The following is a 25,667-nucleotide window of genomic DNA, read 5'->3' on the forward strand; positions in this document are numbered from 1 at the left end:
TGGCAGATAAAAAGTCAATGGCAGTCTTAAAGGTGGTGCTGTATGGCTCTGTGAAACTCAGTGGTGGGCTTGGTCAAAGCCTAATCCATGGCAAAACAGTAAGGAGCTGGGACCCTCAATTCAAGAAAGATGTTGAAATGCTGGAAGGTGTCCAGAGAGGGGGAAAAAGGCTGGGGAGGGGTCTGGAGCACAGCCCTGTGAGGAGAGGCTGAGGGAGCTGGGGGTGTTTACCCCGAAGAAGAGGAGGTTCAGGGGAGACCTTATTGCGGTCTACAGCTACCTGAAGGGAGGCTGTAGGCAGGTGGAGGTTGGTCTCTTTTCCCAGGAAACCATCACAAGAATAAGAGGACACAGTCTCAAGCTGTGCCAGGGGAGGTTTAGGCTGGATGTGAGGAAGAAACTCTTCCCAGAAAGAGAGACTGGCCATTGGAATGTGCTGCCCAGGGGGGTGGTGGAGTCACCATCACTGCCACCATCAGTGGCAATGTTTAGGAAGAGCCTGGATGAGTCACTTAGTGTGATGGATTAATTGACTAGATGGTGTTGGGTGACAGGTTGGACTTGATGATCTCAAAGATCTTTTCCAACCTGCTCAATTCTGTATTCCATTGTGCCTGAACACAAGGAAAGGATTCAGAGAATTGCATCATAGAACCACAGAATTGTTTTGCCTGGAAGAGAACTTCAAGATTCTCATGTCCAGTGTTTAACCCAGCACTGCCAGGTCACCATTAAACCATGTCCCTCAGCACCACATCTATACATCTCTCAAATCCCACCAGGGATGGATACTCCACCACTTCTGTGGGCAGCATGTCCCAGGCCTTGACAACCCTTTCAGTCAAGAAATCTCTTCTCATACCTAAGCTAAACCTCCCCTGGTGCAACTTGAGGCCATTTCCTCTTGTCCTGTTGGCTGCTACTTGGGAGAAAGGAGTGACCCCCACCTCATTACAGCCTCCTTTCAGGGAGCTGTAGAGAATGAGGTGGCCTTCCCTGAGCCTCCTCTTCTCCAGGCTCAACACCCCCAGTTTCCTCAGCTGCTCCTCACCAGCCCTGCTCTCCAGACCCTTCACTAACTTTGTTGTCCTTCTCCGCACATGCTCCAGCCCCTCAATGACCTTCCTGGAGTGAGGGACCCAAAACTGAACCCAGGATTCAAGGTGTGACCTCAGCCCTGCTGAGTGCAGGGCTGCAATCACTTCCCTGGCCCTACTGGCCACACTGTTACTGAAACAAGCCAGGATGCTGTCGGTCTTGGCCACCTGAGTACACCTTCCTGGAGTGAGGTCCTTTCCTACCTGGTTAATTCTGTATTCTGTCATCTCCCATGAGCAAGCCTTGAATAAACCTATGTGAAAGCTTTGCCTGAGTGCAGATTTCTCAGCCTTGCATTAAGTAGGGAGCATTAGGTGGTGAAAAACCTTCCCTGAGATGTCTACTGTGAAACCTGCTAAAGCATAGACCAGTGACATATTCAAGGTGAGGCTCAAGACGGCTCTGGGCAACCTGATCCAGCTGAGGATGCCCCTGCTGACTGCAGAGGGGGTTGGACTGGATGATCTTTGGAGGGCCGTTCCAACCCAGACCCTTTTAGGATCCTAGGTACCTACATGATACTCAGGTCATCAAGACTCAATATCTAAAGTGTCTGTGCCTTCTTTCTGCTAAATACCATAGACTGAGCACAGTTCTTACCCAACTCCTGAATGATTTTGATGGCTCTGCTCTGCTCCTCAGGATTTTCACAAGCTCCACCAAGCAGGTCTGCTGCTATGGTCCCTTCTCCACTGCCCTGGCATCAGTGACCCAGTGCAGTCCCTTGTGTCATCGCTCTACTCAGAATCACAGCACTGTTACCAGTGTCATACTAGAAACCATTCCAGCTGCTCTCCACTCAAGCCTCCACAGAACACTGGAGCAGGCTGCCCAGAGTGGTTGTGGAATCTCCTCCTTAGGATGCTTTCCAAACCCACTTGGATACATTTCTATGGCCTACCCTGTGATCCTTCTCTATCTGACGGGTTTGGAGTCTATGATCTTTTGAGGTCCTTTCCAACTCCTAGCATGCTGTGATGCTGCTCCACAAGACACTTCTCTACCTCTTCTCCAGTTACAACACATTTGACTTAAGCTAAGGCTGCCAAGTAGTTCAGTTTGCTTTCCACAGCAGCTCTGTCTTCCAGCTTTACTTAAAATTCTTCTAGTTTGTATGTCATGGAGCATTATGGCAAATCCCTGAAGATCTCACTGTGTACATCATCCATATAATTTATCCATGAGCCAGCAATGTGCCCTTGTGGCCAAGAAGGCCAGTGGCACCCTGGGGTGTAATAGAAGGGAAGTGGTTAGTAGGTTGAGAGAGGTTCTCTTCCACCTCTACTCTGCCCTGCTGAGGCTTCATCTGGAATATTGTGTCCAGTTCAAGAAAAACCTCAGGGAACTGCTTGAAAGAGTCCAGCACAGAGCCACAAAGATGCTGAAGGCAGTGGAACATCTCCCTGGTGAGGACAGGCTGAGGGAGCTGGGACTCTGCAGCTTGTAGCAGAGGAGCATGAGGGGTGACCTTATTCCTGTTGATAAAGATGTGCAGGGCAGTGTGGGGAGGACAGAGCCAGGCTATGCTCAGGGATATCCAATGACAGGACAAGGGGCACTGGGGGCAAGCTGGAGCAGAGGAGGTTCCACATGAACATAAGGAGAAACTTTTTCACTGTGAGGATGACAGAGCCCTGAAGCAGGCTGCCCAGAGAGGTTGTGGAGCCTCCTTCTCTAGATACATTCAAAACCTGAGTATGTTCCTGTGTGACCTCCCTTAGGTGATCCTGCTCTGACTGGATGATCTCCAGCTGTCCCTTCCAACCCCTAACATTTTGTGACTGTGATTCACAGTGAGCTTTTTCTTCCTTCTGGTTCCCATCCACAATCCAAACATCCTCCAAAACACCACAACTGTGGAAAGAGAGGCAGGAAGAAAACCAAAAGGCTGGGACAAGGCAGGGGTTGCTGAAGTGCTACTTGGAAGTGATTCAGAGTCAGTGTTTTGGAGTGCAAAACAGAAGTCATTTATTTTGTTTTCAAAAGCTTAAATACATGAAGCTGAAGCTCCCTCACATGCTTTGCAGCTGAGCACTACTCCCCCTTCTACATCTTTTACTGTACAGAGCTCCCACAGCAGGTCTGTGCATCACTCTCAAGGCAGCAAGGAGGTGCTTTAAGCATGGGCTGGGAAATGTCTTCTGAGAAACTGAGGCAGGTTGTGGTGGCAAACAGTGTCCTGCTTTGTGCCCTTCTGCCACACCATGGAGTGGAGTCACCATCCCTGGAGGTGTTCAAGAGGGGACTGGACGTGTCACTTGGTGCCATGGTCTAGTCATGGGTCTGTGGTGACAGGTTGGACTCGATGATCCTCGAGGTCTCTTCCAACCTTAGAGATACTGTGACACCAAGGAAGAGCAAGAATCAGTCAAGACAAAGAGTTTTACTGTTTCTCTGGAAATATTCTTTCCATCACACCAGAATAGAAATATTCTCCAGCTGAGTCTGAAGGATCCAGACTCCTCCTCTCCTCTCCACTGACTTGGCCATGATGCCATAGAGCAGTTGAAGCTATCATTCCCTGCAGACAAATAAAAAGCAATCCCTTGAGCCTTCTACTTGCTTAGACTGAGAATTCAGACTTTGGGGCACCTCAAGATGGTGCTCCCAGAGCTCCTCTGGTGCTCCATCAACAATGAATCTTTGGAATGCCATGAAGCAGTATGTACAACTGAAATTCCTGCAGGAAAAGCCCTTAGGAATCAAGGTGGATATTTGCTTCTAGATAAAAAACCAAGTTCAATCCTGCCTCTGAGCCTCCCCTGCATGCCCACAGCCCTTACAAAATCCAAACACATTTCACTGGCACAATGAATACCAGGACCAAAAAAAAAGCAAAGGTTTTAGTGTCTAATGCCACAACTTCCACCACTAGCTTACCCCTATTACAACACACCACATAGGTCAAAAGCATGTGGAGAGAAACTTCTACCCTTTTGACCAGCCCAGTGGAGAAGGACCTGGGAGTCCTGGTGGACAAACAGGTTATTGATGGGACAGCAATGTGCCCTGGTGGCCAGGAAGGCCAGTGGGAGCCTGGAGTGCAGTAAGAGCATTGGAATGTGTTGCCCAGGGGGGTGGTTGAGTTCCCCAAGTCTGGATGTGTTTAAAGGTAGTTTGGATGTGGTGCTTGGGGCTATGGTTTAGTGGTGACCCTTGTAGAATAGGGTTCTGGGTTGGACTTGGTGATCCTGAGGGTCTTTTCCAACCTGAATATTTTGGTAAATCTGTGAAGAGTGTGGCCAGCAGATGGAGGGAGGTTCTCCTCCCCCTCTACTCTGCCCTGCTGAGACCACACCTGGAATATTGCATCCAGTTCTGGGCTCCCCAGTTCAGGAGGGACAGGGATCTGCTGGAGAGAGTCCAAGGGAGGGCTACGAGGATGAATAAGGGACTGGAGCACTGCCTGGTGAGGAAAGGCTGAGAGTCCTGGGGGTGGTTAGTCTGGAGAGGGGTTTTAATTAATGTCTATAAATATCTGAGGGTTGGGCTACAAGAAGGAAGAGACAGTGACAGCCTCTACTCAGTTCTGCCCTGTGATAGGACAAGAGGTAATGGATGTAAACTACAGTACAGGAAGTTCCATCTTGACATGAGGAAGAACTTCTCTGTTGTGAGGGTGACAGAGCCCTGGAACAGGCTGCCCAGAGAGGTTGTGGAGTCTCCTTCTCTGGAGACTTTCAAGACCCTCCTGGATGCCTTCCTGTGCAGACTACCTTGGTGATGTTGCTTTGGCAGGGGGGTTGCATCCAGGTGGGTTTGGAAACTCTCCAGAGAAGGAGACTCCACAACCTCTCTGGGCAGCCTGCTCCAGGGCTCTGGCACCCTCACTTGAAAGAAGTTTCTCCTCAGGTTGAGTTGAAATCTACATTCAAGCTTGTACCTGTGGTTCCTTATATTACTATTGCACACCACCCAAAAGAGCTTGATCCCCTCCACTTGACACCCACCCCTCAGAGACTGAGAGACCTTGATCAGATCCCCTCTCAGCCTTCTCTTTTCAAGTCTGGACAGCCCCAGGGCTCTCAGTCTCTCTTCACAGGGCAGATGCTCAAGTCCCCTAAGCATCCTCCTGGCTCTCCCTTGGACTCTCTCCAGCAGGTCTCTGTCTCTCTTGCACTGGGGAGCCCAGAACTGGACACAGGATTGCAGCTGTGATCTCAGCAGGGCAGAGGAGAGGGGGAGAAGAACCTCCCTGGCCCTGCTGGCCACACTTCTTTTGCTGCACCCCAGCATCCCATATGCTCTCTTGGCCAAAAGGGCACATTGCTGTCCCGCTTGCTGTCCACTAGGACTCCAAGGTCTTTCTCCAGAAGGACAAAGAATGGTTAACTTCTCAGAGCCACCAGAAAATAGAAGTATTAAAGAGGACCACATGAAACCCATCTGTATGAGGGAGCAGGCAACATCCAAGAGGTTTAAGACAAGGAAAATGTCTGGACCAGCAATTCCCTCTACTTCAGGAAGAAATCATCATTGGGGTGAGGAAAAGAAGGTGCAGGGAAAACAGCAGCCAGCCAGCAGCCTGCTGTAGAGGGGTGCACCATGCAACACACAAGTCATGGGAGTTTTAAGAGACCCCACTCTACATTATGCAACTTCTAAGCCCCTAACTGAACACCATGAACTTTTCCAAGGAGCCGTCAGAAACTCTCAGTTCCAGTCATGGACTAAAGACACTGACACAAAAAACTATTCTACCAAATCAAAGGTGGCCATCAAATAAGCAGAAGGCCTTTAAAGGTCCCTTCCAACCCAAAGCATCCTGTGAAATGTGCTTAGGGTCACTTCCAGACCTGACACCAAGAGGCTTGGAACAATGCAGGCCACGAGCTCAAACATTTGTCCTCCAAATGAGCTGCACATCAAGGTTCCCATGGATCCTGCAGCAAATCTCTTCAACATTAGGGTTATTTTCATACTTGCTAGCATACTCCAGAGTCAAAATGAGCCAGGTGTGATTCCATGACTACCATGCCTCAGGTCTTCATGATTAATTCCTACAGAATATTCCCCCCACTTCTGCTCTCTGAAGAAGGAACTCTAGGCTCCATGATTCATTTGTCCTCTCAATGACAGTGAGACAGCAGTTCAACCACAAAGCATATGTGAAAAGAGACAGCACTCTGTGCTTTAGGGGAACAGACTCTTCTTAGAGTCAGAATCCAAACTATTGAACCAGGCTTTGGGGGATTTAGTAGAGAAATTGTTCTGGGATATCAGTTTTGAAGCCTCAACCTCAGCTCTATGCTGTAATGGGACTAACAGTGGATGTCAATGACCATTGAGGTCATCACCATGGTTTGACACAAGCTTCTACCCAGCTGAATGCACAAATATCTGATGACTCCAGCTAAAGAATTGGATCCTGCAGTTGTGTTTGTTACTGCAACAGTCTGGTGTGTCACACATGGTTTAATGGCCATGGTGGGTTGATGGTTGGACTTGATGACCTTAGAGGTCTTTTCCAACCAAAACAGTTACATGATTCTATCAAAGCAGCAAATGCTTGTCCTTGTAGGACAGAGAGCTTCTGCTGCCAACATGACAGACAACTCAGATCCAGAACCAGGAAAAGCCAAGTAAAAGTCAAATTCAGTAGTTCCAGAGGATGCATGGATACTGAAATCCTACTGTGGCAAGGTCTGTGATGCAGCTTCACACAGCCAAGCACCCTTTCCTCCTCTCAGCTAGATCAGCACCAAAGCCACTGGCACCACCAGGCCAGGAAAAAACAAACCAGAGGCTGCTCCGGGGCTGGTTGGAGGGCATCATCTTCAGTAGCTTGTATTGTCCTTCCCCACACGAAGGTGAGATTTCTGCCCACAGGGTCAGGGTCTGAATGGGAGGCTCTAGATGTGAGGTAGACACTGCTAGAGCCCAGAGGTCATCTGTTCATGCGCTGGAGGATGGTGACACAGCCGTGGTAGCTGGTGCAGCGCTGCAGCGGTGGCTGCTGCTCCAGGCTCCCCGTCACAGGGTCGAAGGTGAAGGCCTTGTCCGTGCCTTCCCCATTCTCATCTCGGCCCCCCAGGATGTAAATCTTCCCTCCACACACTGTCAGGCCACAGCTCTCCTGGAAAGCAGAAGGAAAGCACAAGAGCTGAGGAGCAAGCCTCCAGCTTCAGGCAAAGGGGATGAGCAAGAGATTGACTCAACCCAACAAGCTCAAAGCCCAAGAGCTGAGGAGCAAGCCTCCAGCTTCAGGCAATGGGGATGAGCAAGAGATTGACTCAACCCAACAAGCTCAAAGCCCAAGAGCTGAGGAGCAAGCCTCCAGCTTCAGGCAATGGGGATGAGCAAGAGATTGACTCAACTCAACAGGCTCAGCTCTCACCCATCTAGCAGAAAGGAGCAGAAGTAGGTGAGTGATGTATGGCTCTTGAAGTGCTGCAATCTCACTCTTTCACCAAGCTTAGACACCTGAAATGCTTCACACAAGTGATGGGGCCATGGCTGTTTCCAGCAGTCCATCAGACTCCCAAGCACACCAAAAGACCAGACACCCAGCCAGCACCTCCTTGCAAAAGCCACTGACAAGGGCACAATTCAGACCTGGATGACCCGTGTGCCATCATTCCTCTACCCTGCACCACAGCTCACATTGCCGAATGGCTCTGGAGTGCAGAACTGTGGTGACACTAAACCAAGAGAGACAACCACCACTAGTCCACATTCATAGAATCACAGAATTGTCAGGGTTGGAAGGGACCTCAAGTAGCAGCCAGTTCCAATCCCCCTGCCATGGCCAGGGACACCTCACACTAGAGCAGGTTGCTCACAGCCACATCCAGCCTGGCCTTAAAAATTTCCAGGCATGAGGCTTCCACCACCTCCAGTCTCCAGACCAGGTTGGAGCCTGAAACATTGAGCATGGAGAACAGTTCCTCCACACCAGTAGCTCCACCTTCCAGATCCCCTCCTTTAGTATTACTAGCCAGTGTAGCCTCAGCCTGAGCAAGAAAACTTGGGTTTGCTCTGAGAGAGACATCCTCCCAGCATCATGGACATGTCTGAGTTGCTCTGCAGAGGTCATGGTGAGATGCTCACAGCCAAACCCATGATGTATTTTCCATGCCTTCAGTCTCAGCAAAGCACAGGTGGTTCCTGTTCTACAGAGAGAAGACTCAGAGCTTCTTTCCTAAACCTCTTCCTTACCAGAGGTCCAGGGAGGATGGCTACTTCTTGCCAGCTGTCATTCCTTGGATCATAGCTGAAGATTTTGCTGAGGAGCCCACCTACTACATAAATGATGTTGTCCAAGCAGACAGCACTGATGCACCTCTGGTAAAAAGGGGTGGGAGACAAGAGTGTCCATGTGTTGTCCTCTGGATCATAGCACTGGACCTGGGAGGGGAAACAGTGATCAGAAGATGAATTTACCTCACCCTTGCTTGGATGAAGCTGCTGCTCACTAGAAATAAAAGCACATGGGGGCAGAAGCATGGATTGGAGCTTCAGAGACCAGTGCAGAGAGTGATGGGATGATGAGTTCTAGCATTCCCTCTTGCATTCAAGTCCCCCAGACAAACTTACAAGACCCCAGGGTGACTGTCCTTGACCCAGACAGCATGTGGTGAAATGGTCAGAGTTGGAGCTGAGTGGTTCTCCTTGCAGCTCAGAAGGCCAGAAGCATCTTGCCAGGCTTACAGAGGCCTCTTCCAGGCAGTTCCTTCTGATGAACACCACAGGTCTTTGTTCCTGTGGGGTCTAAGGGCTGAACAGGTTTCAGAGCACAACAAGCTCTACTGAAACCACTTCAGCTCCAGACACCTTTTCTCTCTCTGCTCCTTAAGTCTCATTGGCTTCTCATCTAACCCATGACTTCTCTGTCCCTTTCAGCTGTCTGGCAGGAAGGGACCTGGGGGTTCTAATCAGCAGGCAACTGAAAAGGAGCCAGTAATGTGCTCCTGTGGCCAAGGAAGCCAAAGGCCTCCTGTCTGGGATCAGCAATGCTGTGTCCAGTAGGAGCAGGGAGGGGATTGTCCCCTGGGACTCAGCTCTGGTCAGGCCACACCTCCAGTGCTGTGTCCAGCTTTGGGCACCTCAATGCAGGAGAGATGTGAAGGTGCTGGAGCCAGGGCAGAGGAGGGCAAGGAAGCTGGGAAAGGCCTGGGGAATAAATGTGATGGAGAGCAACTGAAGGAGCTGGGGATGGTTAGTTTGAAGAAGAGGAGGCTGAGGGGAGACCTCATTGCTGTCTATAGCTATCTGAAAGGACATTGTGGAGAGGCTGCTGCTGGTCTCTTCTCCTAGGTCATTAGTGATAGACCAAGAGGGAATGGCCTCAAGCTGTGACTGGGTAGGTTTAGACTGGACAGTAGGAAGAGATTTTCCCATCAAGAGTGGTCAGGCACTGGAATGTGCTGGACAGGGAGGTGGTTGAGTCCCAAAGCCTGGATGTGTTTCAAGGTGGTTTGGATGTGGTGCTTGGGGCTCTGGTTTAGGGGTGACCCTTGTAGAGTAGGATTCTGGGTTGGCCTTGGTGATCCTAAGAGTCTTTTCCAACCTGAATGTTTCTATTATCTTACTCATGACTTCTAATATTATAAGGGATCCTTCATTAGACTTCCAAGTTTAAGACCTCCTTACAGCTGAAGTTATTCAAGACCCTCCTGGATGAGTTCCTGTGTGACCTCCTCTCAGTGGTCCTACTTTGGCAGGGGCGTTGGACTGGATGACCTCTCAAGGTCCCTTCCAGCCCCCAACATCCTGTGATTTAAGGACAACCCCATTGCTTTCCACATTCCTTGTCAAGCCTTCTTTACTTTAAGGTCTTCATCCATTCTTGATGCCCCCCCAGCAAATACCTTGTCGGTGTTAGTGGTGTCATCCACAGCACCCCCCAGCACGTAGAGTTTGTTCAGGCAGGAGACCACAGCTGCTGAGCTCACAGCTTGAGGCAGTGGGGCCAAGGTTGCCCAGCTGTTGGAGAAGGTGTCATAGCACTCCATGCTGGAGAGGCGATAAAACCCATCAAAGCCTCCCACGGCGTAGATCTGCCACAGAGGGAGCAAAGGAAGTGGATTAGACTCTGCTGGGCTCACCTTAATGGGCTACCACTGTACATGAGAAGAGGCTAGGACTTGGCCAATGTTCTTAAGGTCCTTCAGAAAGACTAGATGGTCCAAGGTGTGGACACTGGAAAGTGTAATCTTTGTTATTTCCTTCCCATCAGACTGCAGCCCTATATAAATGGGCTGGGAGGATTGGCTTGAGATGCCTGAAGGCTGTGAGGCCATTCAGTGAGATGTGGACAGAGTGAGAGCTGGGCAAAGGGGAACCTATTGAGGTTCAATAAGTGGAGAGTCCTTCACCTGGGAAGGAAGAATAAACTGCAGCAGGACAGGCTGGGAGGTGATCTGCTGGAGAGCAGCCCTGTGCAGAAGGACCTGGGAGTCCTGGTGGGCAACAAGTTCTGCATGGGCCAGCAATGTGCCCTGGTGGCCAAGAAGGCCAATGGAATCCTGGGCTGCATTCAGCAGAGTGTGGCCAGCAGATCAAGGGAGCTTCTCCTCCCCCTCTGCCTTGCTGAGACCTCACCTGGAATATTGCATCCAGTTCTGGGCTCCCCAGTTCAGGAGGGACAGGGATCTGCTGGAGAGAGTCCAAGGGAGGGCTACCAGGATGCTAAAGCGATTGGAGCAATGCCTGGTGAGGAGAGGCTGAGAGACCTGAGGGTGGTTAGTCTGGAGAGGAGAAGACTGAGAGGGGATTTAATGAATTAATCAATATCTGAGGGCTGGGGGTCAGGAGGGAGGGGACAGGCTCTGCTCAGTTGCACCGTGGGATAGGACACAGGGCAATGGATATAAACTACAGCTCAGGAGGTTCCACCACAACATGAGGAGGAACTTCTTCACTGGGAGGGTGACAGAGCCCTGGAGCAGGCTGCCCAGAGAGGTTGTGGAGTCTCCTTCTCTGGAGACTTTCCAGACCCATCTGGGTGTATTCGTGTGCATCCTGCACTGGATTCTATGGTCCTGCTCTGGCAGGAGGGGTGGACTCAATGATCTCTGTAGGTCCCTTCCAACACCTACCATCCTGTTATCACCATCTGTGGTGATAACAGGTCTGAGGTCTCCTTTTCCTTTCTGTCCATTCAACCCAAGGCAGAAAGACAGGCAGCAAACCACACTATGACACTGGGGTTGGAGTAGATGAGATTGAGAGGTCCCTTCTAACCCAAACCATTCAGGGAAGCACTCTGCACCTTCCATCTTTCACCCCATGACTTAACTCCCTCTTGCAGCATTCCCATGGCAGATCTTATGACTACAACTTCACTTGTGGCTGCTTCAGGTGACAACACACAGACAGCTGAAACAATGACATCATAGAATCATAGAAAAGTTAGTGCTGGAAGGGACCTCAAGGATCAGCCAGTTCCAACCCCCTGCCATTGGCAGGGACACCTCACACCAGAGCAGGTTGCTCACAGCCACCTCCAGTCTGGCCTTCAAAACCTCCAGGCATGAGGCTTCCACCACCTCCCTGGGCAACCTGTGCCAGTGTCTCACCACCCTCATGGGCAAGAACTTCTTCCTAACATCCAATCACAATCTACCCACTTCCAGTTTTCTTCCATTCCCCCCAGTCCTATCACTCCCTGACACCCTCAAAAGTCCCTCCCCAGCTTTCTTGTAGCCCACTTCAGATACTGGAAGGCCACAATAAGGTCTCCTCAGAACCTTCTTGTCGTAGTTTGGGCTGGGTGTCCTCTGCTACAGGGGTGTTTCCTGTGTCCAGAAGTCCAGCCCAGTGGGTGGACACAGGAAATTAGGTTATTTCCTACCACGATTCCTTGCACCACTATAAGTTTTACAGCGGGGTCTGGCACTTCCTCTTTCCTTCCTCTCCGCCGCCTGGTAACTGGGGGAGAGATCTCCCGGCCATGGGCCTGGCTAGGCCCAAGGCCACGGGGGGATGGGCAGTCTCAGATCTGGCCAGCTGAGACTAGCCTAGCAGTGGGGGGGGGGAAGGAGGAGCCCTGGGGGTTTGGGTGCACCCTCAGGTGGGGATGGGATTTCTCTGGGTCTGTTTTGGGGTCTTTCTTGTCACTGTATTTCTAGTTCTCTGCACGCACTCACCGTTCTATTTAAACTTTCCATCACTTTTGCAATCCGTTTGTCTGAGTTGTTATTTCTGCGTGTGGTGGGGAGGGGGTCTGCCCCAACCCATTACACTTCTCTCCTCCAGACTGAACAACCCCAACTCTCTCAGTCTGTCTCTATAGAGAGAGAGCAGCTCCAGCCCTCTGCTCATCCTCATGGCCCTTCTCTGGATACTTTCCAGCACATTCTCAGTCATCTTCTACTTGTTATCCCATCAAAGCTGTCTCTAAACAACCCAGAGAACACACTGACAGCTTCTCATTGTACAGGACAGCAGAAGGGAGGGGCAATGATCCATGGGGCTTGCCCTAAAATGTGGTCCACTGCTTACCTTGCCCTGAAGCGTTGCCATCTTGTGCCTCCATCGGCCTTTTTGCAAGCAAGCAACCTTGATCCAGACGTTCAGCTGGGAGCTCAGCACCCAGACATCATTGCTGCTGATGTGTCCTCCTGAAAGACAGAGGGCTGGTGGCTGGTGTGATCCTGAGAACAGCTCCATCACCTCACTATACCAGAACGTTACCTGTTTCCTCCATACAGTGGAACAACTTAGGCCAGAATATGGTCAGAGGGTTAGGGTGGTGTAAGCTCAACAGATACCATCTGGACTTGCCACACAGCTCCATCCCTTGTATGGACCTCAGCTGACAGGAATTATATCTTAAGTGAGACTATGCTGTTTTAGGAGTACCTGTCTAATAGAATCATAGAATGGTCTGGGTTGAAAGGGACCTCCAAAGGGGCATTCAGTCGAAACCCCTCTGTAGTCAGCAGGGACATCCTCAACTAGATCAAGTTGCCCAGAACCCTCTCCAGCCTCACCTTGAATATCTCCAGGGATGGGACCTCAACCACCTCCCTGGGCAACCTGTTCCAGTGTTCCACCACCCTCATGGTGCAGAACTTGTTCCTACCATCCAATCTAAATTTGCTCTGCTCTGCTCTAGGTTGAAGCTATTGCCTCTTGTCCTGTCCCTGCAGGCCTTTGCAAACAGTCTCTCTGCAGCCTTCTTGTAGGTCCCACACCAAAACCAACTCAACAGCTGGATACTTTTGACAGATGTCCAACAGAAGGGAAAGGTTTTTTGATACTGTCACCTTCCCCTTTAACAGTGAAATTGCTCCTTAGGACACCCAAATCATTTAAGGAGAGACTCCATCATGAAGTAGCTCTGCTCCAAAGCTGGGATGCATGTGAGTGAGTCCTCCTGGACAGACCTCAGGATTGGCTGTCCAAGCTGAGGTGAACCAGGAAGGGATCATCTGGTGCAGGGTCTCTCACCTGATATGTACACATCATTCTTCAGTGTGCAGGCAGCAAACTCTGACTTGGTGTAGCCAGGCAGGCTGGAGAGGGCTGTCCACTGCCTGCTCTTTGGGTGGTAGAGGTCAGTAAAGGGCAGCTTCAGAAGGCCTTTCTTGTCACAGCCCCCGATGACAATGATGACTTCTGCCAGCTCCATGAACCTAAACCATGAACAGCATGGATAAGTCCTCCGGCCTGGCTGCTCCCTTCCATCATCCCTCCCATCCTAGTTAGGATGTTGGCAGCCAGGACAATGTCCTCTCCTGCCTCAGTTACTGATTTACTAGGCAAATTGTTGCCACCTTCCCTTCTGTCTGCACAATCAAACCAAAAGCAACGTCCCAGCTTGGGTGGGAAGAGCGCCAAGAGAAAAGGAGGTAGCCATAACAATGTCCTCCTCTCCTGCCTCAGCTACTGATTTCCTGGGCAAATCATTGTCACCTTCCCTTCTGTCTGCACAGTCAAGCCAAAGGCAACCTCCCAGCTTGGGTGGGAAGAGGTCCAAGAGAAAAGGCAACAACCTTTAAAAGTGAGATTGCCTCCTGCCACTCAACCCTCCCCCTTCCAGCACATTCAAACCTCAGAATTCTCAAGGCACTGCCACAAGCATGGAAAGCTGCTCTTGGCAGCCTGCCTACAGCAAGCTCTCTGCCTGGAGGGAGAAGGGCTTCCAGGAAATGTCTCTCTCTCCAGCCTTAATAGCAACAAGCAGACGAGAGAGCAGGGGAAGCAGAATGCTCCAAGCTAGTAGGTGGCAAGAGAGAAACAGCTCTGGAGGAGGGGAAGGGAGAAGAAAGAAGAGGGTAAAACTCTTAGACTCATAAAATCTCAGAATCATTAAGATTGGAAAAGATCTCTAAGATCAACAAGTCCAGCCTTCTACCCAACAGCTCCATGACCACCAGACCATGTCCCAGATGGCCACAACCACTTGATTTTGAACACCTCCAGGGATGGTGATTCCACCACCTCCCTGGGCAGCCTGCTCAACATCTGAGCACTTCTGAGCTAATGAAATTCTTACTAATATCCAACTTAAACCTCCCCTGGTACAACTTCAGGCCATTATCTCTTGTCTTGTCACCAGTTACTTGGGAGAAGAGGCTAACCTCCACCTCAATCCAACCTCCTGTCAGGTAGCTGTAGAGAGCAATAAGGTCTTCTCTCAGCCTCCTCTTCTTCAGGCTATGAACACCCCCAGCTCCCTCACAGTATCACAGTATCACAGTATCACTTAGGTTGGAAAGGACCTCGGGGATCATTGAGTCCAACCTATCAACACAGACCCCATGACTAGACCATGGCACCAAGTGCCATGTCCAATCTCTCCTTGAACACCTCCAGGGTCGATGACTCAACCACCTCCCTGGGCAACCGGTTCCAATGCCGAATGGCTCGCTCAGTGAAGAACTTCCTCCTCGCCTCGAGTCTGAACCTCCCCTGGCGCAGCTTGAGACTGTGTCCCCTCGTTCTGGTGCTGGTTGCCTGGGAGAAGAGGCCAACCCCCTCCTGGCTACAACGACCCTTCAGGTAGTTGTAGAGGGCAATGAGGTCACCCCTGAGCCTCCTCAGCTGATCTATCACCAGCACTGCCATAATTTTTGCAGACAACTCAGCTAAGACCAAAGCCATAAAAAGGAGGAGGTAAAAGATGGATCTTGGAGGGTGGGATTTATCCCCAGTGAATTTTAGCTGTTTGCATCTTTGAGAAGGTCACCACAGACCCTGTCTTTGAGAAGTTCTGTATAGAAGAGACTGTTGTGGCATCCAGCACAGTGAATTGTGTCAAACCATCTCCATCACCCAATAGAAACATGTCCTAAATGTCAGACTGGGACTTCTCAGAGGCACTGGGGCAAACTCCAGACTTCTCTCTAGGAACAGTACTCTCTAGTGGAGTACTGCATCCAGGTCTGGAGCCGCTAGAACAGGAAGGATGTGGAGGTGCTGCAAGGTGTCCAGAGAAGGGCCACGAGGAGGAGCAGAGGGCTGGAGCTCCTATCCTATGAGGACAGACTGAGTGAGCTGGGGTTGTTCAGTCTGGAGAGGAGAAAGCTTCAAGGAGACTTTGTTGTGGCCTTCCAGTATCTGAAGGGGGCTACAGGAAAGCTGGGGAGGGACTTTTGAGGGTGTCAGGGAGTGATAGGACTGGGGGAAATGAAGCAAAACTGGAAGTGGGTAGATTGAGATTGGATGTTAGGAAGAAGTTCTTGCCCATGAGGGTGGTGAGACCCTGGCACAGGTTGCCCAGGGAGGTGGTGGAAGCCTCATCCCTGGAGGTTTTGAAGGCCAGGCTGGAGGTGTCTCTGAGCAACCTGCTCTGGTGTGAGGTGTCCCTGGCCATGGCAGGGGGGTTGGAACTGGCTGATCCTTGAGGTGCCTTCCAACCCTGACAATTCTGTGATTCTATGATTTTATCATGCTCCATCCAGCAGCATAAAAAAAAAAAAAAAGTTCATTCACAAAATCACGTGGGGGTGTGGGAAGGGGCCCCGGGGATCACCTAGTTCAACCCCCCCTGTTAAAGCAGTGTCACCTAGATTAGGTGGCACAGGACCACTTCTAGGTGGGTTTAGAAACTCTTCAGAAAGGGAGACTGCACAACTGCTCTGGCCAGCCTTGTCTGCTGCGCTGTCACTCACTCCCTGGGCTGAAGGGCAGGAGAGCACAAGGACGTGGCTCTGCAAAGGAATGGGGAGACTTGGAAGCTAACTTGGTTTGATATGACAACCCAGCCCAGAGCACAGGGGAATAGGACTAGGGGGAATGGAATGAAGCTGGAGGTGGGGAGATTCAGGCTGGAGGTGAGGAGGAAGTTCTTCCCCATGAGAGTGGTGAAGCCCTGCAAAGGGTTGTCCAGGGAGGTGGTTGAGGCCCCGTCCCTGGAGGTGTTTAAGCCCAGGCCGGATGAGGCTCTGGCCAGCCTGATCTAGTGTGGGGTGTCCCTGCCCATGGCAGGGGTGTTGGAACTAGATGATCCTTGTGGTCCCTTCCAACCCTGACTGATACTATGAAGATGTTTAGGTAGCTACCTGGCAAGCAATGTTTGGGGTTTTGGGGGGGATTGCAGGTTTTTCTTTTGCCCTGAACGTTAATTCCTGACCCTGCAGCAATGCCTTGGAGCTAGGCACCACACTGATGGCCTGGGGAACTGAAATTGATCCAAGCTTTCCTCCAAGCTGCTCTAACAGCCTGGAGAAGGTGGGAGAGAGACCAAAAGAGGTGACGTGAGAACAGGGCAGTGGCAGAGCTGTGAATGGAAAAGAGATCTCAACCAGGTGTTCAACCCATGGCACATTAGGAGGAAGCTCTTTCCAATGAGAGACACTGGAACAGGTTGCCCAGAGATGTGGTGAAGGCTTCATCCCTGGAGACATTCAATGTCAAACTTGATCTAGTTGAAGATGTCCCTGCTGACTGCAGGGGAGGGTTGGGCAAGATGACCTTTGAGGGTCCTTTTCAACCTGATGCATTCTGTGATTCTCTGATGAGATCATTGGCGAAAGCAGAAGTGAAGAGTTGCAAACAGCCCTTGGTGACCATAGTCTGGACACATCTCTGGACAACATCACTGCACACCCAGAGCAGTATCACAGTATCAGTATCACTATCACAGTATAACTTAGGTTGGAAAGGACCTCGAGGATCATTGAGTCCAACCTATCAACACAGACCCCATGACTAAACCATGGCACCAAGTGCCACATCCAATCTCCTCTTGAACACCTCCAGGGTCAATGACTCAACCACCTCCCTGGGCAGCACATCCCAATGATGAACGACTCGCTCAGTGAAGAATTTCCTCCTCACCTCGAGTCTAAACCTCCCCTGGCACAGCTTGAGACTGTGTCCTCTTGTTCTGCTGCTGGTTGCCTGGGAGAAGAGACCAACCCCTTCCTGGCTACAACCTCCCTTCAGGTAGTTGTAGAGGGCAATGAGGTCACCCCTGAGCCTCCTCTTCTCCAGGCTAAACAATCCCAGCTCCCTCAGCCTCTCCTCATAGGGCTGTGCTCAAGGCCTCTCCCCAGCCTTGTTGCCCTTCTCTGGACACATTCAAGTGTCTCAATGTCCTTCCTAAACTGAGGGGCCCAGAACTGGACACAGCACTCAAGGTGTGGCCTAACCAAAGCAGAGTACAGGGGCACAATGACTTCCCTGCTCCTGCTGGCCACACTATTCCTAATGCAGGCCAGGATGCCATTGGCCCTCCTGGCCACCTGGGCACACTGCTGGCTCATATTCAGGTGGCTGTTGATCAGCACCCCCAGGCCCCTCTCTGTTTGGGAGCTCTCCAGCCACTCTGACCCCAGCCTGTAGCTCTGCATGGGGTTGCCATGGCCAAAGTGCAGCATTCAGCACTTGGACTTGTTGAATGCCATCCCATTGGACTCTGCCCATCTGTCCAGTCGGTCGAGGTCCCTCTGCAGAGGCTTTCCACCCTCTAACTGACTAACATCTGCTCCTAACTTGGTGTCATCTGCAAATTTGCTGGTGACTGACTCGAACCCCTCATCCAGATCATCGATGAAGATGTTGAAGAGGATGGGGCCCAGCACTGATCCCTGGGGGACACCACTGGTGACTGGCTGCCAGCTGGATGTGGCACCATTCACCACCACTCTCTGGGCTCAGCCCTCCAGCCAGTTCCTAACCCAGCATAGAGTGCTGCTGTCCAATCCACGAGCTGACAGCTTAGCCAGCAGTTTGCTGTGGGGGACGGTGTCAAAGGCCTTACTGAAGTCCAGGTAGACCACATCCACAGGCCTCCCCACATCCACCAGACGGGTCACCTGATCGTAGACGGAGATTAAGTTGGAGAGGCAGATCTGCCCCTCCTAAATCCATGCTGGCTGGACCTGAGCCCTTGGCTATCCTTCAGGTGCGCAGTTATTGCTGCCAGGATAATCTGCTCCATCACTTTCCCTGGCACTGAGGTCAGGCTGACTGGCCTGGAGTTTCCAGGTTCCTCCATCCGACCCTTCTTGTGGATGGGGACCACATTGGCCAGTTTCCAGTCATCTGGGACCTCACCGGTGAGCCAGGACTGGAGGAAAATGATGGAGAACAGCTTGGCCAGCTCATCTGCCAGCTCTCTCAGCACCCTAGGATGGATCCCATCCAGTCCCATGGACTTGTGAGTGTCCAAGTGGCTCGGCAGGTCCCAAACTAATTCCTCATGGATTTCCAGGGCATTACACTGCTCCCCGACCCCATCGCCCAGCTCAGGAGGCCACTCGTCCTGAACTCCTGCCTTGCTGTTAAACATTGAGGCCAAGAAGGTGTTCAGGACCTCAGCCTTTTTCTCATCTTCAGTCACCATGTTCCCCTCCAGGTCCAATAGGGAGTGCAGGTTCTTCCTGCCCTTCTTGCAGTGACCAGGACATTTCTTACCAATGACAGAAAAAGTGTCATGTGCAGTAGAATCACAGAACTAGAGAGGTTGGAAGGGAGCTCTGAAGATCATCCAGTCCAACCCCTCTGCCACAGCAGGATCACCTAAAGCAGATCACATAGGAACGTGCCCAGGCAGACCTTGAAAGTCTCCAGAGATGAAGACTCCACAGCCTCTCTGGGCAGCCTGTTCCAGTGCTCTGCCACTCTCAAAGCATGAAAGTTCCTTTTCATGCTTAGAAGGAACTTCCTGTGTTCACGTTTATGCCCATTACCTCTTGGCATGTCACTGGGGACCACTGAGAAGAACCTGGCCTCATCTTCCTGACACCCACCCCTTAGATATTTGTAAGCATTAGTAAGGTCCCCCTCAGCCTCCTCTTCTCCAAGCTGAACAGCCCCAGATATCTCAGCCTTTCCTCATATCAGAAAGGTTCCAGCCCCCTCAGCATCTCAGTGGCCCTGCACTAGGCTTTCTCCAGTAGTTCTTTGTCCTTCTTGAGATGCGGAGCCCAGAACTGGACACAGTACCGCAGGTGAGGCCTCACCAGTGCAGAGTGTCAGAGCAGCACCACCTAGAGCAGATCACACAGGAACACATCCAGGTTGGTCTTGAATATTTCCAGGGAGGCTCAACCACCCCCCTGGGCAGCCTGTTCCAATCTTCTATCACACTCACAGGGAAATAATTCTTCCTCCTGTTCCCAAGGAACTTCCTATGCCTCAACTTCCACCACTGCCTCTTGTGCTGGCATTGGGCATCACCCAGCAGAGCCTGGCTCCAGCCTCATGGCACTCACCCTGCACATCTTTATCAACAGCAATGAGCTCACCTCTCAGGCTCCTCCTCTCCAAGCTACAGAGCCCTCAGCTCCCTCAGGCTATCCTCATAAAGAAGATGTTCCACTGCCTTCAGCATCTTTCTAGCTCTGTGCTGGACTCTAAGGTAGTTCCCTGAGGTCCCTCTTGAACTGAGAGGCCCAGAACTGGACACAATATTCCAGATGTGGCCTCAGCAGGGCAGAGTAGAGGGGGAGGAGAACTTCTCTCAACCTACTAACCACAGTCTTTCTAATCCACCCCAGGATACCATTGGCCTTCTTGGCCACAGGAGCACATTGCTGGCTCATGCTCAACCTTCCATCCACTAGGACCCCCAGGTCCCTTTCCCCTTCATTGCTCTCCACCAGATCAGTACCTAGTCTATACTGCTCCATGGGGTTGTTTTTTCCCAGGTGCATGACCCTCCCCTTGACCTTGTTGAACATCATTCAATTTCTCCCTGCCCAACTCTCCAGCCTGTCCAAGGCCCTCTGAATGGCAGCAGAGCCCTCTGGTGTGTCAGCCACTCCACCCAGCTCAGTGCCATCAGCAAACTTGCCGCTAGGCTGAGGTTTACCTTCTGGGTCTTGACCTCAAAGAGCTGACCTCATTCCCAAGGATGTAGTACTTGCGAGCCTCGTGCAGCAGAGGAATGCACTCCTTGGAGTCCTGGATGAGTCCATCCATCTCCACCTTCTCCAGGAAGTAGGTGGGGTCGAGCAAGGGCAGCCTGACGTGCTCCAGGAGGTCCTTCAGAGCTCCCTTCCTGCTGGGCTCGTCGTGGCGCACCCAGCGCATGACTGCTTCAAAGACCACCTCCTCCTTGGGCACCACCAGCTGCTCGTCAGACAGGTACTCCACCAGCTCCTTCACACCCATCTCCAGGAACTCCTCGTGCTGAGACACCTCCACAAAACCCTCCAGCAGGAACCTCTTGCTCTTTTCCACCAGAGAGGCGATGGAGAAGGAGTCGGCGAACTTCATGATGCCCAAGCAGTTGCAGGGGTGGAGCTGGCCTTCCAGGAAGGTGACACAGGCGTCCCTCAGCTCGGAGAGCTGCAGCAGGTCAGCCAGCTCCAGGATGCCTTCGACGTTGTCCTCCTGAAGGACGATGTCCCCCCCATACATGTAGTCAAGCAGGAGGGACATGGCAGAAGCAGAGATCTTCTGGAGGTTGATGATGTCCTGGTGGCCTTCCTTGAGGCTGCCACCAAACATGGCCCTGAAGTAGGTGCTGTTGGCTGACAGGGTGGCGCGGTGGCAGGGGAACTCCTGCCCGTCGATGAGCAGCACCACGTCAGTGAAGATGCCGCTCCGGCGGTAGGAGTTGAGGGTCTGGAGGATCTGCTCAGCGTGGCAGGAGCCACTGCAGAGCTTCACCTGCAGCTTTTCCTTGCTGGAGTCCCTCCTCACCTCCTCCAGGCTGCTGGGCCTGAAGCTTGACTCTTCTCTCATCATTCGGCGCATCCTGGTCGGGAAGCGGCGAAGGAGAGAAGAGAAGAGCAAAGCAGGAGAACATCTCAGTGAAAGGTCCAACACTATCAGGATTTCTGCATCCTCCTCAGTGCCATGAGGCAGCACAGATTCCAGCCCAAATGTCATAGAATCGTAGAGTTATAGAATGGTCTAGGTTAGAAGGAACCTCCTCCGAAGGTCATCCAACCCCCTCTGCACTCAGCAGGGACATCCTCAGCTAGATCAACTTGCCCAGAGCCCTGTCCAGCCTCACCTTGAATAGCCTAATGGGCTTCACCCCTCCAGCTTGTTCAGGTCCCTCTGGATGCCATCCTGTCCCTCTGGCGTATCCACAGCACCACTCAGCTTGGTGTCATCTATACATACTTGTTGATGGTGCCTGGATCCTGCTGCCTATAGCATTGATACAAACATTAACCATCACAGGTCCCAGCACAGGCCCCTTAAGGACACCACTCTCACTGCCTCTATCTGAACTTTGAGCCATTGGGCACTACCATCTGGATATAACCATCCAGCCAATTCCTTACCCACTGGACACTCTAGCCATCATTGCTCTGTGGTGCTCACACACTCCTCTGCAGGCAGGCAGGCAGAGAAGATTACCTTGAACCTGTCTTGAGTCAGAAGCCCTGTTTTTCGTCAATCTTCCTACACTTGCGTCTCCCAGAGAGCCACCACTCCTGTCCACAGAGCCCAAAGCTGTTCAGATTCTCCTAAGCTCTAGAATGCACCTCCTGGCTTCACCTGCACCAGGTGTCTGCAGAATAATCAAGAATATCTTCAACCCACCACCCCAAGAAAGCATCACCCATGCCTCAAGAATCACAACATCTTAGGGGCTGGAAGGGACCTCCAGAGATCATCCAGTCCAACCTCCCCCGCTTGCCAGAGCAGCACCATCTGGGGCCGATGAAACAGGAACACACCCAGGTGGGTTTTGAATATCTCCACAGAGGGAGACTCCACAACCCCCCTGGGCAGCCTGTTCCAATCTTCTGTCACCCTCACAGGGGAAAAAATTCTTCCTCCTGCTTCCATGGAAATTCCTATGCCTCAACTTCCACCACTGCCTCTTGTGCTGGCATTGGGCATCACCCAGCAGAGCCTGGCTCCAGCCTCTTGGTGCTTGCCCTGCACATCTTTATCAAGATGAGCAAGGTCAACCCTAATCAGTGAGGGCTGTAAAGACCTAAAGAGCAGTGAGGCAGCACGACAAGCCCCAACTAAACAAGAAAACCTGGGGTGAAGGTACTGAACACTCCAAAAGTGCCTGACAGGCATTGAGGGATTAGAAGGGACTTGCTGTCATTCAGTTTAAAGTGATTCAGAGAAGTTACAACAAAGGCATCTCTCTAGTGACTCCACATTCTGCTGACACATGCTCCAGCCAAGAAAGGAAGACAGATCTTTATTCCCCCACTTCTCTCCATGCTCCACACACATTTTCAAGCCATTAGGGTCATGCACAGAGCTGGGAAGAAACAGCTCAGGCTGAACCCCCCCTGTTACAAAGAGACACCTCTCCTCCCTCCCCAAGGAATCCAAATGTCCTTCCCCAGCACACACCTCTCCCCTGCCCAAAGGGCACTTTGCCATTGCCAAAGAACGAGTAGGTTTGCCCCATTGCCCTCATCCATGCACCCTCCTCTTTGGGGGCTCACCTTCTCCGTCCAAAAACCACACCACCAGCAAATGTCTTTAAAAAGAAGCCTCCCCAGCTGCTAGGGCAAGAAGTCCCAACGTTACCTGGCCCACAAGTTGTCTTCTCCAGGTGGGACCTAGCATAAAACTCAGCTTCCCTCTCGGAGACCTCCCATCCAACAACAACAACATGCACCACAGAGCCAGGTCACCTCCAGGCAGCACCACGGCTCAGCCCTTCTGCTGCAATGCTTGGGGAAGCACAAAAGCATCCCCTTTATCCTCACTGCCTGAGAGGTGGGGGGGGGGGGGGTGGGGTGGGGGGAAGGATGAAGAGGGGTGGGGGGAGAGAAATCTGCTTTTGTTTGTCCTGAATGCCAGAGAGCTACAGGGCATTAGCCATGCAGCTGTCAATAACAACCAACCAGGGAGGAGCCAGGAGCAAGGGAAAACCCATCACAGCTCGGGGAAAGGGGAAAAAAAAACCACCAACAACCAAATCTATCACACCAGGGCAGCTTTAAGAGGGTCGAGCCATCTGGAGTGCAAATTGGGGTCCAGGTGGAAGGATTCATTTGTTAGAGGCGCTGCTGTCTCGCTGGAAACCACATTAATGCCTAGAAAATAACAGCTCTGTGAGCAGCAAAAAAGAGGGGGGGAAAAAAAGACACCCAGAACAGCAATGGATTGGGTCAGGGAGAAGCTGGAGTACCCCTCATTAACGTGTGATAATTAGGTAATTAGGTCCTTAAGGATGAGGAGGACAGAAGGGGAGGTTTGCTCCCGTGTGGCTTTTTTCCCACCCTCCCCTCTAACTCCTATCCCAGTTGTTGCCTGGGTGTTTAAACACCCCAAATCCAAGCAGCCCTGGGGAAGCTCCATGAGGTCAGCTTTGTGCTGAAGACTCTAACAGCCCTCCAAGCAGCTTCAGCTCCCCTCATTCAGCATCTCTTTGAACAAGTTGTGCTGTCTGCTCCTCTGCCATGTCGGGGATGCAGGGCACAAGCTGGCATCCTGCTTGCTCCCAACATTTGCATATGAAGCCTTGGCAACCTGGAAAAGACTCTGATTTCCCAGCCTGAGCAGTGGGCTGGGAGGCTTGGGGGGTGGGATTTGTCCATAGGACCTTCCACTCTGATAGAGTTGGCACTGCCATGCTCCACCAACCAGGGGTGCAACTACCTCTGCACATGGCTGGAGCTAGAGGTGGCCAAGGCTGGGTCATCCAGAAAAATGGCCCTGCCCTATGGGGTACAGTAAAAAGGTCTCCAGAGTGTTGGAAACTCAAAGCTGTCATCTCCTTGCAGACATAAAGCACAGAATCATAGAAGCACCTGGTTGGAAAAGACCTTAAGATCATCAAGTCCAAACCATAGCCTAATATCACAGCTGAGGGGACTGGGATCTATGAGAAAGAGTCCAGGGGAGGGCAACCAGGATGATTGAGGGACTGGAGCACTGTCCAGTGAGGAGAAGCTGGGAGATGTGGGGGGGTAGTCTGGAGAGAAGGCTGAGAGGGGATCTGATCAATGTTTATCAATATCTGAGGACTGGGGGTCAGGAGGGAGGGGACAGGATCTGCTCAGTTGCACCCTGGGATAGGACAAGGGGCAGTGGATGTAAACTCCAGCACAGGAGGTTCCACCTCAGCATGAGGAGGAACTTCTTCACTGTGAGGGTGACAGAGCCCTGGCACAGGCTGCCCAGAGAGGTTGTGGAGTCTCCTTCTCTGGAGACTTTCCATCCCCATCTGGATGTGTTCCTGTGCGACCTGTGCTGGATTCTACAATCCTGCTCTAGCAGGGGGTTGACTTGTTGATCTCCAGAGGTCCCTCCCAACCCCTGGGAACCTGAGACCCTGTGTTAGACCACGGGTCTCAGCACCTCATTGATGGGGCTACCACCCTGCTCAAGACCCAACCCCAGCTTCAGTGTATGCAGCCCCAAGCATGGGGGGTGAAGGAGCAACTACTAAGGGTTGTAAACACACAACAATGAGAAGGCTTTGGAGGGTGCAGCTGTCCCCACACCCATGCCAATTCACCAATGCAGCAGATTTCTGCAGCCAGAATGAACAGCTCTTGGCCCAGGCCCTCCTTGTGTGATGCCACCGTGACACAGCGTGCCAGTCACTGTCGAGAGGCTGTGCTACAGTTCATGCTTGTAGCCTTTTGGCACAGAACAAGGGGCATTAAATCACAGAATTGTTTTGGCTGGAAGAGACCTCTAAGGTCATTGAGTCCAACTGTTAACCCAGCACTGCCAGCTCACCACTTAAACCCTGCTCCGCAGCACCACATCTACACAATTTTTTCAGGGACAGAGACTCCATCACTTCCCTGGACAGCCTGTCCCAGGCTTTGACAACCCTTTCATGAAGGTGTTTGACAGAGATGTCTGCTAGGCAGCAGCAGAAGCAGGACATGCTAAGGGAGGACTTCAACATCTCCTTAGCACCCAGTGTCCTGAGTCTTCTCCCAGGACAGATATAGACCCCAGGAGCAGTGATCTTATAGAATCATAGAATTGTCAGGGTTGGAAGGGACCTCAAGGATCAGCCAGTTCCAACCCCCCTGCCATGGCCAGGGACACACTACAGCAGGTTGCTCACAGCCACATCCAGTCTGGCCTTCAAAACCTCCAGGCATGAGGCTTCCACCACCTCCCTGGGCAACCTGTGCCAGTGTCTCACCACCCTCATGGGGAAGAACTTCTTCCTAACACCCAATGTGAATCTCCCCACTTCTAGTTTTGCTCCATCCCCCCCAGTCCTATCACTCCCTGACACCCTCAAAAGTCCCTCCCCAGCTTTCCTG

General features: G+C 51.8%; 1 protein-coding gene across 3 annotated transcripts; it reads right to left on the reverse strand.

Annotated features, from left to right (window-relative positions):
• Positions 1-5,182: 5,182 nt before the first annotated feature.
• On the reverse strand, positions 5,183-23,083 carry KLHL35 (kelch like family member 35). 3 transcript variants are annotated; one of them, XM_068139082.1, is made up of 7 exons: positions 22,957-23,083; positions 20,309-21,199; positions 13,495-13,679; positions 12,544-12,662; positions 9,909-10,097; positions 8,257-8,445; positions 5,183-7,174 (listed from the first exon to the last, which is right to left on the reverse strand). In XM_068139082.1, the coding sequence occupies exons 2-7, from the start codon at positions 21,196-21,198 to the stop codon at positions 6,986-6,988; spliced, it is 1,761 nt and encodes a 586-aa protein (XP_067995183.1). In that variant the 5' UTR covers position 21,199; positions 22,957-23,083; the 3' UTR covers positions 5,183-6,985. The 3 variants fall into 3 exon arrangements, with proteins under 3 accessions (XP_067995183.1, XP_067995191.1, XP_067995201.1); XM_068139090.1 differs by having other exon boundaries at positions 22,872-23,083; XM_068139100.1 differs by lacking the exon at positions 22,957-23,083 and adding an exon at positions 21,461-21,503.
• Positions 23,084-25,667: the final 2,584 nt, after the last annotated feature.

The sequence above is a fragment of the Melanerpes formicivorus genome, unplaced genomic scaffold (assembly GCF_026170545.1).
Source record: "Melanerpes formicivorus ecotype bairdi unplaced genomic scaffold, bMelFor1.0.p_v2 SCAF_1, whole genome shotgun sequence".
NCBI classification, from domain to species: Eukaryota; Metazoa; Chordata; class Aves; order Piciformes; family Picidae; genus Melanerpes; species Melanerpes formicivorus.